At 37.7% G+C, this 14,321-nt stretch overlaps 1 protein-coding gene across 5 annotated transcripts in view; it reads right to left on the reverse strand.

The window, feature by feature from the left end:
- Window positions 1–14,321, reverse strand: part of LOC133535141 (SLIT-ROBO Rho GTPase-activating protein 3-like) — a 72,258-nt gene that overhangs the window by 6,771 nt on the left and 51,166 nt on the right. For 3 of the 5 annotated variants that reach the window (XR_009802156.1, XR_009802155.1, XR_009802154.1), the window contains 2 exons: window positions 12,163–12,236; window positions 4,503–4,569 (listed from right to left, as the gene is read on the reverse strand). Coding sequence is in view for 2 of the 5 variants with exons in the window: in XM_061874661.1 (XP_061730645.1) it covers window positions 3,868–4,123; window positions 4,187–4,324; window positions 4,389–4,569; window positions 12,163–12,236 (649 nt within the window). In the remaining 3 variants the exon portion in view is untranslated. Of the gene's footprint in view, window positions 1–3,867; window positions 4,124–4,186; window positions 4,325–4,388; window positions 4,570–12,162; window positions 12,237–14,321 lie in introns of those variants that run through there. The other 2 variants (XM_061874661.1, XM_061874660.1) reach the window with 1 other exon arrangement.

Consider the following 14,321-nt stretch of genomic DNA (forward strand, 5'->3'; position numbering starts at 1 on the left):
TCTTTATGGGGCCCCGTTTTGTGTAAAGAAGTGCCTGTCAAATGTGAATTATTGACTTCTACCCCTCAACTATTCCTGCCGACATCATGTCACTGATAAGAATATGGAGAAATATTTTTATTTGAATTCCAAGTTAATATTACTTGGAATTCAAAGCACAAGGTCTTGGGTACAAACCAGTGACAGAGTTGAAAAACTTTTTTAAACTTATGATTTAATTATGTCGAAATTGTTAATCATACTTAATTTTAGCATGGTAATTCAAAAAGTGGATTGTTCATTGTGTTGTTCAAAGTGATTACTCATATGGTGTCAGGATTTCAGCCTTTCAAAGCTCCTCTTAGACCATCAATTTCGGAATACGGTATTTGGCAAATCCTGGTTACGGCCCTGCTGATGTGACAACGATACATTTACTGGCGGTATTAAGATCGTGAACCCGGAAAAAAAATCCATAAATGATTGTGTTATTATTGTGTAAGATGCAAGGTTTAAATTGTGGTAAAAAAGTTGTGGCTTATAAATTGGAAGTTACATTACATAACTGTCTGAAATTAATCTTGCAACAATTCACAATAATGGGGAGTCAAATTAGACAAAATTAAATCAGTCTTTAAATAATTACCTATGTGCGTCATAATTCATTATATTGTAAAAAAAAAATACATGAACATGTCATTTATGTACAATTACAATAAATCATTTTATTATTTCAACAATTAATGCATCATTTAATTGATTATTGATTCCATAAAAATATGTACAGTAGTTTATTTGTTTCAAATTGTAGTTGTTAGGGGTGTGGGAAAAAAATTGATTCGAATACGAATCGCGATTCTCACATTGTGCGATTCAGAATCAATTCTCATTTAAAAAAAAATAGATTTAATAAAAAAATAAATTATTTTTAATTTTTATTTTTTTTATCAATCCAACAAAACAATACACAGCAAGGCAATCCAATTCCAAAACAAAACCTGACCAAGCAACACTCAGAACTGCAATAAACAGAGCAATTGAGGAGACACAAACGCGACACAGAACAAACCAAAAGTAGTGAAACAAAAATGAATATTATCAACAACAGTATCAATATCAGTTATAATTTCAGCATAGCAGTGATTAAAAATCCCTCATTGACATTATCATTAGACATTTATAAAGATAAAACAAAGAACAATAGTGTCACAGTGGCTTACACTTGCATCGCATCTCATAAACTTGACAACACACTGTGTCCAATGTTTTCAAAGAGATAAAATAAGTCATATTTTTGGTTCGTTTAATAGTTAAAAAAAAATTACATTATTGCAATCAGTTTATAAAACATTGTCCTTTACAATTATAAAAGCTTTAAAAAAAAATCTACTACGCTGCTAGCATGTCAGCAGAATGAATTGATTAACGTGGACCCCGACTTAAACAAGTTGAAAAACTTATTGGGGTGTTACCATTTAGTGGTCAATTGTAAGGAATATGTGGTGAACTGTGCAATCTACTGATAAAAGTTTCTATTAATCAATCAATCAATTGGGTAGATCCTGCTGAAATCCTATGTATTGAACGAATACAGAATCGTTTTGAATTGTAAAAATATAATTTTTGAATCGAGCATTGCGCTGAATCGAAAAAAACGATATATAATCAAATCACGACCCCAAGAATCGATATTGAATCGAATTGTGGGACACCCAAAGATTCGCAGCCCTAGTAGTTGTGTGTTGTTAAACTACATACATTAAATATCGCTTTTGTTGTTTTAATGAACCATTTTTCCTTCATGATGTTTGCCAAGGGTTTGGCTCAAACGTTGTATTCGTCATGAAGCAGGGGTCTCAAACTCTATTTATCTGGGGGCCACTGGATGCAGAGTCTGAGTGAGGCTGGGCCGCAAAAAAAGATTTCTTAAAAATGTTTTTGCATACTCCTCAGCATGTCTAGTTGTATAATGACGTTTCAAATTGTATTCCTTGTGCACCGCAACTTTCTCTGTACAAATAAGACCCGTCGGGGTGCCCCTGTGCTCAACAGAGAAATATTGCATCTTCCACTTTTCCTGGAATTGTCTTTGCTAGTCACAAACCTTTCTCTTCACTGCAGGCTTTGAAAAAGACATGTTTGGAGTTGTGGAATAGATTTGTATTTAGCCGACGCACGGAGAATAATGTTATTTCCGCAACGTGTGTCGTTCCGCTTTTCCTCCCTACAGCAACACGGCAGTTGACGGAAAGTTGGTAGTTGGGAAAGTGCCAGGATAGCGAGCACAAAAAAGTGAAGGCACCCGGAGTGTAGGGGGGGTACTAGGATGACAGGGGATGCAAAACAATAACAGTGCAATACGTTTTCATAACATGGTCACTACTGCCTAGTTTCTCTTGTTATATTCTTATTTTACTGTAATATTTTTATTACTATTGTTGCTTTTTATTTTTATTCTTATTGTAATATTTCTCTATTTTGTTTCCATTTAAACCCCCATTATTTATTTTTTTAAATTGATCTCAACTCTGTACACTGCTGCTGGAATTTTAATTTTCCTGAAGGAACTCTCCTGAAGGAATCAATAAAGTACTATCCATCTATCTATCTATCTATCTATCTATCTATCTATCTATCTATCTATCTATCTATCTATCTATCTATCTATCCATCTATCTATCTATCTATCTACCTATCTATCTATCTATCCATCTATCTATCTATCTATCTATCCGGCGTCATATAGAAATACAGTATATGTAGTGTTCATCGTGTGAGAAAATGCAAATAAAACAATTTAAAAAAAAATTGTGACGGTTTGCATCGTGGTGAGGGGTCAGTGTCTCTATGATGCAGTCGGATTGGACACAGTGTGAAGGTAAGAAATGAAGATTTATTTATACTACAAAACACAGACTAGGAATGTAAACACTTGCACAAGGCACTAAAGGCAAAATAAACAGAACTAGCATGGGAACTAGAAAAAACTAAAAGCGCTAGCATGTGAGCAAGGGAACAAACAAAGGAGTAGCGTGGAAGCTAGCAAGAACAAAACAGTTCTTTACCACAAACGGGAATCAGCGTCGTCACCTGTTGCATGGAACAGAAATTACTAGGATGCGAGAGCGAATGAACAGAAAAGGCAGGCTTAAATAAGGTGATAATCACGAGGCAGGTGTGCGTAAAAAAACAAGAGACAGGTGACACTAATGCATGACTATGGCAACGGAAACAAACAGGAAGTGCCACCAGGAACTAAGGAAGACAAATACCAAACAGGATGTGATACAATATGACATGATCCGAGGAGCGGATCATGACACAAATAAAGGTTTGAATTGGTCTAGGTTATAGGGGACTGTTAGTACTGACGGACAAGGGTCGCGGTGTAATTGCAAACCGGCACGTAAGAAAACCCTCGTCTCCATGGCAACGTCTCTGTCGCTTTCACTCATTTGCCGCTTTTCCTCTCATGCAGGGGCAGGCAACCCAGAACCATTTTTGACCCAAATAACACAACACTGTCAATTGGCATTCATATAAAACTTGCGGGCCGCACTAACATTAAACTTTCATATTAAGGTGGGGGCCGCAAAATAACGTCTCCGCGTGTCTGAGGCCCCTGTCATGAAGGATACAGATTATATTTTTGAACGTGTGAAATAATCTGCTTTCATGACACAACATAGTGGTCTCATTACTTGATACTTCCTGTCTCTCCCTCCCTTCCAGTGTGCAATAAAATAAGTACTTTGTTCTTTATTATTACTGCTTCATTTCACCTTTTTGTACGTTTGTTTACCGACCTTAATGTGTTTTGTGCAGTTGTGGTAGAAGGAACACCTGTCAATCAATCCTGCAGTTGTACTTAATTTTGTGGTAACTCACGTCAGCGAGCGATTCAGCTTCGAAAGTCTTGTGGTCTCCAACGCTGGCGTGTCGAGTCGTGGCGAGAGACGACCGCTGAAAAGTGGTGAGACGCCGTTTCTCCGGGCTGTCCGTCAGGCTTCTGCTTACCGCCATTTTGTGAGGGCTGCAGGGCCGTGGCGCCACCTTTGGGGGCAGGTCGGCGTGTCTGGTGGGGCTCGGACCTTCGCCGTTTCTCTGGCGCTGGAGCGGAGCGCCTTCAGAACGCACTCGCAGCCTAGAAGGAGGACGTCGGGCCGTCAGGTGGACACTCAGGTGCGCTAAATACGACAAACTTTACCTTCCCAGAGCGGCCCCGAACCGTTGTTCCAGAGAATGTTCTGGCAAAGACTGGTGCTCGTGTCTGGACGTGGAGAGCTCGTCATGGTAACCGCTGCTGGCCTCACTGCTCGGGATGCTGTCTGAGAAGGCGTCGTCCCTTCAGCACAAAGACATTGTGTGCTCACCAACACGAGGAGACATGAAAGTACATCTTCACCTACATGTCCTGCACCACAATGTACTGATGAGGGATCAGACCGTCCACACCGTTATGGCGGCCCTCCCACCAGTCGTCTGACGCCCGCAGGTACAGTAAGAGCGACGCTCCCTTCTTGAAGGAAAGTTCCCTGGGACTTCGACCGACGTAGTCAAACTTGGCGATGGCCTCGATCTGCTCCAACTCTGACAAACACCAAGATAAAGCTTTGATAGTGATCTGATTACTTTCACACTACGAAATGACACAAATATTTTTAAAAATGCTGCTGTCGATATTGTTGGGACAGTATTTCATCCACTTAATAAAGTCATAAATCACGCATTACTAATAATATTAATGACTGCACATTTTTCAAGATCAATTTAGGCATTTTCCTTTTAGATCAGGGGTGTCAAACTCAAATACAGAGTGGGCCAAAATTTAAAACTGAACAAAGCCGCGGGCCAAAGTTGAACAATTTAACCTTTAATAGGGACCCAAATAAGTTTTGCAGTGAATATTGAGCAAGCAAGGCTTATATAACTTTATATGACATGTAAAATCCAGTTTCAAATAATAATGTTTAAAAAATATCAATGGCATATCAAATAAAATGTTAATAAAAATGGAATGCCTATTTTCTACTTGCAGCGTTCTGAGGTAAACATCAAAATATTTTTGTTTTCCACACGCTAATAATAAATTTGAAAATAAAATAATAATGAATAAATCAAACATTCAAGCCTTGAAGTAGCAAGAGAATGTGCATGGATAAAACATTGATTACTGCTCAATTTGCTACACTAATTTGCTCTAACACCTAACTTAATAGTGCAAAATCAACTTTCAAAATACAAACTGAAAATCATCAATGGTATATTAAATACAATTTAAATAAAAAAATTAATGCCTATTTTCTATTTCTGAGGAGAATATCAAAATTAACTTTTTCCACAGGCTATTAAATTTGAAAATAAAATAACAATTAATAAATCAGCCATTCGGGCCTAACACTGATCTAAAGTGATGTGCCCAAGCCAGATACCTGGAGTTAGTGCTGCAAGGGTTTCTGGGTGTTTGTTCCATTGTGTTTATGTTGTGTTACGGTGCAGATGTTCTCCCGAAATGTGTTTGTCAATCTCGTTTGGTGTGGCTTCACAGTGTGGCGCATATTTGTAACAGTGTTAAAGTTGTTTTTATACGGCCACCCTCGGTGTGACCTGTATGGTTGACCAAGTATGCCTTGCATTCATTTTTGTGTGTGTAAAAGCCCGCAAATATTAATGTGACTGGGCCGGAACGCTGTTTGTACGGAGAAAAAGCAAACGTGATGGCAGGTTGTAGGGAACGCTAAAGGCAGGGACTTAGAGGCACGCCCCCATTATTGTTGTCTGGGTGAAATTTGGGAGAAATTCCGGAGAATGGTTGATTTTCGGGAGGGGCACTGAACTTTGGGAGTCTCCCGGGAAAAATGGGAGGGTTGGCAAGTATGAGTATTAGCGGTGAATGCGATGTTACACTGAAAAAAGTGACTTTTTGGAGCTGTAAACTCAGAGTAACTGTCATAATTTATACCTAATATTTTTAACATTCAGTAAGAACTAGAGTTTCTTAAGTAAAATTAAACATTTTAATAACGTAATACATGAATTATGGGGGAAGAGTAATACTTATGTTTCCTCATACTATTTAAATGTTTAATAGTTGTACGTACATAAACCTAAAAATATTACATAAACTTTACTCTGAAAATCTAGTGTTTTGAAACGCATGCACGACGACGCATGCGCACAGCACAACAGGCTCTGGCCGACTGGCTCTGCTCCAGCCGTTAGGATCGCTTCACAGAGCACTGCAAGGTGGCATTATGGGTAATTCTTATCTTGCGTTTATAATGTGTTACAGAGTCGATGTTTATCAGAAATGTATTTGGTGTGGGTTCACAGAGTGTGGCGCATACTAGGAAGAATGTTAAAGTTGTTTATATCAAAACCGTCAGTGTAAAAGGTATGGCTGTTGAGCAAGTATGCATTGCAATTGCGTGTTAGAAATAGCGAAAAGAATGCGTTCTTCTGGCACGTAGATAGAATGGTGTACAAGTGGGCGTGATGACATGCTAGACAGCAGGAGTCCCCAACCACCGTGCTGCGGCCGCAAAATAATTCTGTATAAAATTATTTTTAATCACACTCATTTATTTTTCCTGCACATCATTGATAAGTGCTGGAGTGAGAAGAGGTTTTAAAATAATTTGTGCTCCGACGGCTATTCAAGGGAATATGGTATATAAAATCTACTTAAAATTTTGAGTAAAATGATGTTCCTGCCGAAGAAAAACAAGTAGACTTTACTTAATTTGATTAAATAAATATGACTTAAAACTTGGATTTAAATAAGTAACTGTTACTTTATATCTTCACATCTGTTCTGTTATATGGTAAGTAGAATTTACTTGATACTGGCAAGTGAGGTTTACTTGATAATGCAGCATTAAATTTTACTTAAATCATTTGCGTGCAAATCCTTACAATAAAATTACACGGCGGGCCAATTTGGCTCGCGGGCCAGAGTTTGACACCAATTTTCTAGATGAACATTGAGTAAATTGAAAACCCCCTTGCGTTTCCACCAAAATCCACCTGGGTAAATCAAATTCCACAGGAACTATTTGAGTTCCTGGTAGCGAGGTGGGACTTTTGGGAGTTCCCAGAAACCTTAGAGGGGTGGGCTGTGCTGTCGAACGCTGATTGGTCGAACGCAGTTGGGGTGTTTCTAAAACGTTGTATTCAAAGGTTCAGCCGTTATGAGAATGGAGTTTGCAAAGACAATTTCTTATTTCTTGTGTTTCTACTAAAATATATTTGACAGTGGATCATACTTGCCAACCCTCACGATTTGCCTGGGAGTATTTTCAGTGCCTCTTCCGAAAATCTACCAGGGCCCCCATTCTCACACATTTCTCCCTATTTTAACCCGGACAACAATATTGCTACACCATCCTTCACTAGGCGTCGTTTCTGGCTGAACAACAATAACGGTTACACCTCAAAGTCAAGCACGGCAATCAGAACGGAAGAAGCAGAAGAAGGGACTTGCAATGCCCCAATTCTTCAGGGTGCAGCCTCCGGTCTTCAGGCCAGGCTCTTCTAAAGATCCCAAAAACTTGTTTTAAAACTCATGGAGACCTGGCATTCCAGGCTATAGCTCCCAGACTCTGGAACAATTTGCACTAGTCCCTCCGTGATATTGACTGTGTTGAAATTTTTAAGAAACATTTGAAAACTTCTCTTTTTAGTAAAGCTTTTAGTTAATGCACCTTTTAACTATCATTTTTAATTCAGTTTGTATTCTTTTTTATTTTGTTGACCCTGTTGTTTTAATTGATTTGATGTTTTACTTTATCTATGTTTTGTTCAGTGCTTTGAGATTTTATCTGTGAAAAGCGCTTTATACATAATATTTACTTACTTACATTTTGTGTCAGACACGGCGAGAAAGAAGAGGAATCCCGTGTTCTCTGCCTATGTATGTGTAGGCTATGTTTTGACTTCCTTTTTGGGAATATATATAGATGATAAATTAAATTGGAAACTGTACATAAATATACTTAAGACAAAGATGGCAAAAAATATTGCTATGTTACATAAAATTAAAAACTCTGTGAATCAAAAGGCTCTTATCATGTTATATAATTCATTCATACTCCCATATCTTAACTATTGTGTTGAAATCTGGGGAAACAATTACAAATCAAACATCAACTCTATATTTTTACTTCAAAAGAAAGCGATTAGAATTGTAACTTATGCGAATTATCATGACCATACCAATGCTCTGTTCATTAAATTAAAAACATTAAAACTGCACGATCTTGTTGACCTCAATACTACTATCGTGGCTTTCAAAGCTCATAACCACATGCTGCTTGGGTGTTTACAAGTGAGATTTAAACCCAGAGAGAATCCCTATGACCTCAGAGGTTCAGCTTTCTTTCAGAAAGCAAAAATAAGAACAAGCTTAAAAAGTAGATGTGTTTCTGTTAGAGGAGTTCAACTGTGGAACAGCTTGGATGATTCCTTAAAATGTTCCAGTTCCATTCACACATTTAAAAAACACTTTAAGACCAATGTCTTGAAAAAATATATCACTCTTGAATTAACATTGTAGTTAATACTATGATTAATGTTAATTAAAAATTAAACATGAGATATAAATAATAATAGAAATACAATTGTTTGTATATATTGTATATATAATTAGTGCAAAGGTCTATATGTACACAGGGATATTTCACATGCCTGTACTGTGTATAAAATTGAACTACGTTCATGTTGTTTATAATGTGTATTTATAATAAGTTGTCCAAAGGACATTTTATAACTTTCGGAAGTTTATTTTGTACTTGAAATTGTTTATAGGGTTAGGCGCAATAAGTGTTTAACTTCAGCCTAAACCCTTTCGGTATGTAACATTTTTTATTTTCAATCTATGAATGTACAACTTTTTATTTTCAATCTGTGGATGTACAACTGTTTGTTTGCTTTGTTGACCATTGACCGAAGAACAATAAACTTGAAACTTGATGATTACTTTTATATCTAGCATGCATTACATAGATTGATGGTTAATTTAGGCAATGTTTGCATTTTTTGTTTTTGTTTTATTTCATTTTTGTTATCTGTTTTATATATTGAAATATCACCACCATCCACCATTTGCACAAGTACTGTGGACTGTTATTTTGTTTGTCAAATAAATGAACACTGCAAAATGCAAGTATTTCATTATGCGACCCTTTTGAATGTCTGCTTAATTCTACGGTCTCAATATTGGCAAGTATGCATTGGAGAGGAAGAAGAACAAAATAAACTTTAGGATGGCTGGAACTCTTGTGTGGCATCTGTGTGCTGAAGAACGCTGATTATTGGAACTATTTTGCAATTTTTACTAAACCAGTCTTTACACTAGTGTGCAGTTTCTTGCTGTTTGTGAATCTTTACAAACTTAATTTCAATATGCAAAGCTACAAGAAGTGGACAGACTCTTTTAAACTTATTTACAGAGAAATATAAAGTATTCAGCCGGACTGCGCAGCAGCAACTTAAGCTGCTCACTGAGACTCTGACCACTTAGTTTGAGGAGAAATGTGAACTAAAGGTTGAGTAAAACAAAGCTAAATAACATCAAATATTTAATATTTACTTTGTTACATGTTGTAAAAGTAGTTAGCCGGTGTAGTTATTTGTCTCCACCCAAATTAACTGAATACTAATGCTAAACAGCTTGTGTTGTCGCTTTGGGGTGAATACTGACATTTATTATTTATATATTGTTATTTACAGCTGAAATAGACCAAAATGACTCATGAATTCACCATTTACTGAGGGGATGAGTTTCTGACTGTTGGACACTGCGGACAAAAACCTAACCGTCCATCCATCTTCTACAGCGTGTTCTTTTACTAGCCACAGGGTGGTCTGGGGGTTCGTGGAGCTGGAGCCTATCCCAGCTGCACTCATGCGGTAAGCAGGGTACACCCTGGACAAGTCACAACCGCATCGCAGGGTCAACACCTTTTTATGTAAAATCTGGTACATTTTGTTTTTAAATCGTATCGTTTTGTAAATTATTGATATGTATTTCATTTACCAACACCCTGTAAAAATAAATATGACTTATCATTGTCTGTTTATTCACATAATATCAAAGTATAAAAATACTGTATCACTCATCCATCCGTCATTAGCCTGATTTGTATTGACTGCTGGTGGAAACACAAACCACACACTTCTATAGGTTTAAGTTCCTGAACTGGGTCCCTTAGTAGTATCAATGGTTTTTTTTATTCCTGACATTCCAAACTTTTTAAGACTATTTAAGGCGTTGAAAATCAAAATTTGTATTTGAGCCTTTTTAATTAACCTTTTCAACAAAACTGTCCAATTTTAATCTCCCATAAGGTTTGATTTTTGGCCCGTTATTACATCAATGGCGTACCACACATTTGTCCATCTAATATACAGTACATGCTGAAAATAACACTGCTATGTCAGAGTGTGCTCACATTTATACCTTAATGTTGCCAGGTCAGTTGTTATCCAAAAAAAACAACAACACTCAGGGTAGTTCAAGGTTTGAAGTATTTAGGACAGGGGTCGGCAACCTGCGGCTCCGGAGCCGCATGCGGCTCTTTGGCCACTCTGATGTGGCTCAGCTGCACAATCGCCAACCCCCCCGATTGTTACGGGGGGATTCCGGTTCTCGGAGCCTCTTCCGGACATCACCCGGGGTCAACATTCTTCGATTTTCGCTTGGGCAACAATATTGAGGGTGTGCCGTGATGGCTTTACTTTTAGCGCCCTCTACATTTTGACATGTTTCACAAAATAAAGAAGACAATGGGAGCCACAACCATTCTCGCGAATAACCGCTGATGGTCACCCATACAACAGTAATAAGGGCGTGCCATGAAGCCATTGCTTTTAACGCCTTCTACATCATGTATAGACATCTTGCCAGTCCAGTAACATGTTGTATGTGGGTTCCGCAGATACACGTACACGACTGCAAGGCATACTGGGTGACACAGAGCACACTGAAGGTTGTGATATAAACAATTTTAACACTCTTACTAATATGCACCACACTGTGAACCCACAACAAACAAAAATGACAAACACATTTCGGGAGAACATCCTCACAGTAACACAACATAAACGCAACACAACAAATACCCAGAATCCTTTGCATCCATAACTATTCCTGACTATATTATACACCCCCGCCCACCTCAACCGACACACGGAAGGGGGGGGTGGTTGGTGCTAGCGGGGTGTATAATGAGTGGTAAAGGTTGCCGATCCCTGATTTAGGAGTTGTGTAGGTTTTACAGAAATCTTTCAAGCAGCAAGTTAAAACAACTAAATAAAGTCAAGTATAAAATATTCAGTTTCAGATTCACAGTATAAGAATTTAGCTCAGCTAAATTGTACTTTGATTCAAGGATTATGCATTTTTAAATGACAACTACATCCACAGCATTAAAAGTAGTAAATAAAAGGACCAGCATGTATCATTATTGCAGAATACTAGAAAAATATAACATACTGAATTGTGAAAATTTAATAAAGTATGCTGATTTGATTTTTGTAAAACCGATTTCTTAAACATTGCAGCACCGCCTTCTCTCTAAAACACGGTAAGAGAAAAGATAACAGTTTAATTAGATCCAGAAGCGAATATTTGGTGGGGTTTTGGGCAACTCTCGTGGAACAAAATTATTGTAAATATAAGTTACTTGCAATTCAAGCATTCTTTAGTAAGGCCTATGGAAATGGTAAAAATAGTTTAAAAACAGTTGATATAAAAAAAAATGTGTTAAGGTGTACGTATATTTTGAAATATGTATTTTATTAATTGTTTTCATGTAATGTACAAGGTACATTTGTGGCAGTGAATGTTGCCAACAGTACCTTTGGCACCAAAACTTTAGAACTTAAAATGTATTGATTGTTAAACATGTTTAAAATATGTGTCTTATTATTCTAACATCAACCTGCTGAAGGACTGGAGATGGAAATTAGCCATTGTCAATAATCTCACATATATGTCCAGTATTTCTTATTATGTATTGTCCTTTTTAAATAAACACATTGAACCATTGTCATCTACATTTATGTAAATCCACATTATTGTTAATTAATCCAGTTAAAGACATACACATCAAGTGTAAAAGGTGTAAATGTAATTTTACTGACATATTTGACTAAGTCAAAATAGTTAGAGCTGTGACTCACCGTCATCGCTGGTGTTGGGTCCGGTACCGTTGTCCACCTCATCAAGAGCTCCGGCGTCACTATGGGGGCTCTCACTGTGTGGGAACGTAATAATCATTATAATGACAATATAAGATTATAAAACACAAGGACTTGCACACTTCCTAATGGGCATACATGTTTGATTAAGCTGTTAGTCTATAGAAAGGATCTTGGACTTTCTGAGAGTGAGTAGATTACACAATAATTAATCGATGTTGTAAAAAAACAACAACAATGATATAATTTAAAAAATCAATTTGTTGATAATAGCCGGTGACGTCATCACTCCTTATTTTCAGGATGGAAACAAACATGCATGATTTAGTGCAAGCAGCAGCAATAGAAACCGAAAAATAACTTCACTGCAACAAAACACTGCAAAAAAAAAACATGGAAAGCATTGAAATATTTCACCATAAACACGTCAAAGACACAAATAACTTGCTTCATTGGCAAAGCTTTTGATAACTATGTAATGCGGAAACATTTAAAGCGAGACATGTGAGACACAGGTTGTTATAGCATCACTGTTTCAATATGACAAAATCTTTATGAATGAAGTACGGTAGTTTATTCTGTATTGTTAGCGCATGACTTAACCTCTTAAGGCCCAAGATGTTTGTTTACATGCTTTTTTTTATTTCTCTTTGCTATTTGGGTTCATTGGACCCTAATTAGAATAAAAACTAAAAATCATCTTTTAATATGATGTACTTTTAGTCCATAAGTACACAAACGTGTACTTCATGTGTAGTGATACGCAAATGTTTATTTTGACACTTTTTTTTTTTCCAAATTCCATTGTATGTTATATTCTTCTGACACCACCAGACAGCAGTATAAGTGTCCATATGTCAGCATAAGACTCCAATTTGGGAAATAAGAGCTAAAAGATGCTGTCCACGCATGTGGCCACTCAGGCCGTTAGAATTAAAACTTCTCGAGCTGAATTCAAAAGTCCATGGCTTAATTAACAGGAGGTCAGGAAGGGTGTTCCACAGACGGGGAGTGGCAACTTCAAAAGCTCCGTTCCCCATGGTCTTGAGCCGTGTCCTGGGCGCGAGCAGACGGTGCTGTTGGCCTGACTGGGTCCTAGCTGAGGTGTGTGGTGTGAGGAGGTTGGTGAGGTAAGTGGGGGCATCACCAGTGGTGGGTGTGCAGGAAGACCTTGTACTCAGTGAAGGGTGCAAAGGATGGAAGTGATGTGCTCATACTTCCACACCCTCATCAGGACCCTGGCAGCGCTGTTCTGAACATATTGGAGCTTTTGGAGGCTCCTGCCAGGGATCCCGATGAGGAGTGCATTAGAGTAATCCAACCTGGAGGAGACAAAGGCTTGGACAAGCTTCTCTGCAGCAGGAAGGGAGAGGAAGTGGCAAAGTTTGAAGATGTTACGGAGGTGAAAGAAGGGGGTTCTGCAGATGTGGGTGACATGGTTGTCGAAGGAGAGGTGGGGGTCAAATTTGATACCAAGATTTGTAATGGAAGGAGAGAAGGGAAAGTTGTGGTCAAAAATTGAAACTGGGGTTTTGGTACTCCTCAACTAAGTTGTTGAGGAGTACCGGTTTGGATGGCTTCTGTTTTTGAGCTGTTCAGCTGCAGGATATTTTGACTCATCCAAGCGTTTATCTCCTCCAGGCAGGAGCAAAGACGAGCAACAGTGGCAGAGGGGGACCCATGATACTATCATATCAAATATCGCTTGCTCAGGTTTTTTTTTCTACGCTTGGCACACAGCATCACAAGAAAGCAGCCAATCAGAGAACTGGGCAAATGTACGCTCTGATTGGCTGCTTTGTCTTCAGTTAAATTATGATTAGTGTTATCTAATGGAGTCAATAAATAATAAGGAACAACAATTGCTAAGTAGTTTTATGCACAGGTTTATGGATGCGCATAAAACAGTATTTATTGCATTGCGTTATTGTTAGTATGGATAATAGCAAAAACATTTATTGATCACAAAACATGTTTTTATTCATTTAAACTATTTAATTTTTTACCTGAATTGAATTTATTTTAAAAATTAATGTATATGCTCGTAAAATATGTTTTCATGTGTTCAGAAATGGTCTTGCTACCTAAAAATGAAGGCACAAATATAACTCCATGGCAAGATTACAACTCGGTCTTGAGCA

This window comes from Nerophis ophidion, linkage group LG16, assembly GCF_033978795.1.
Source record: "Nerophis ophidion isolate RoL-2023_Sa linkage group LG16, RoL_Noph_v1.0, whole genome shotgun sequence".
NCBI lineage: Eukaryota > Metazoa > Chordata > Actinopteri > Syngnathiformes > Syngnathidae > Nerophis > Nerophis ophidion.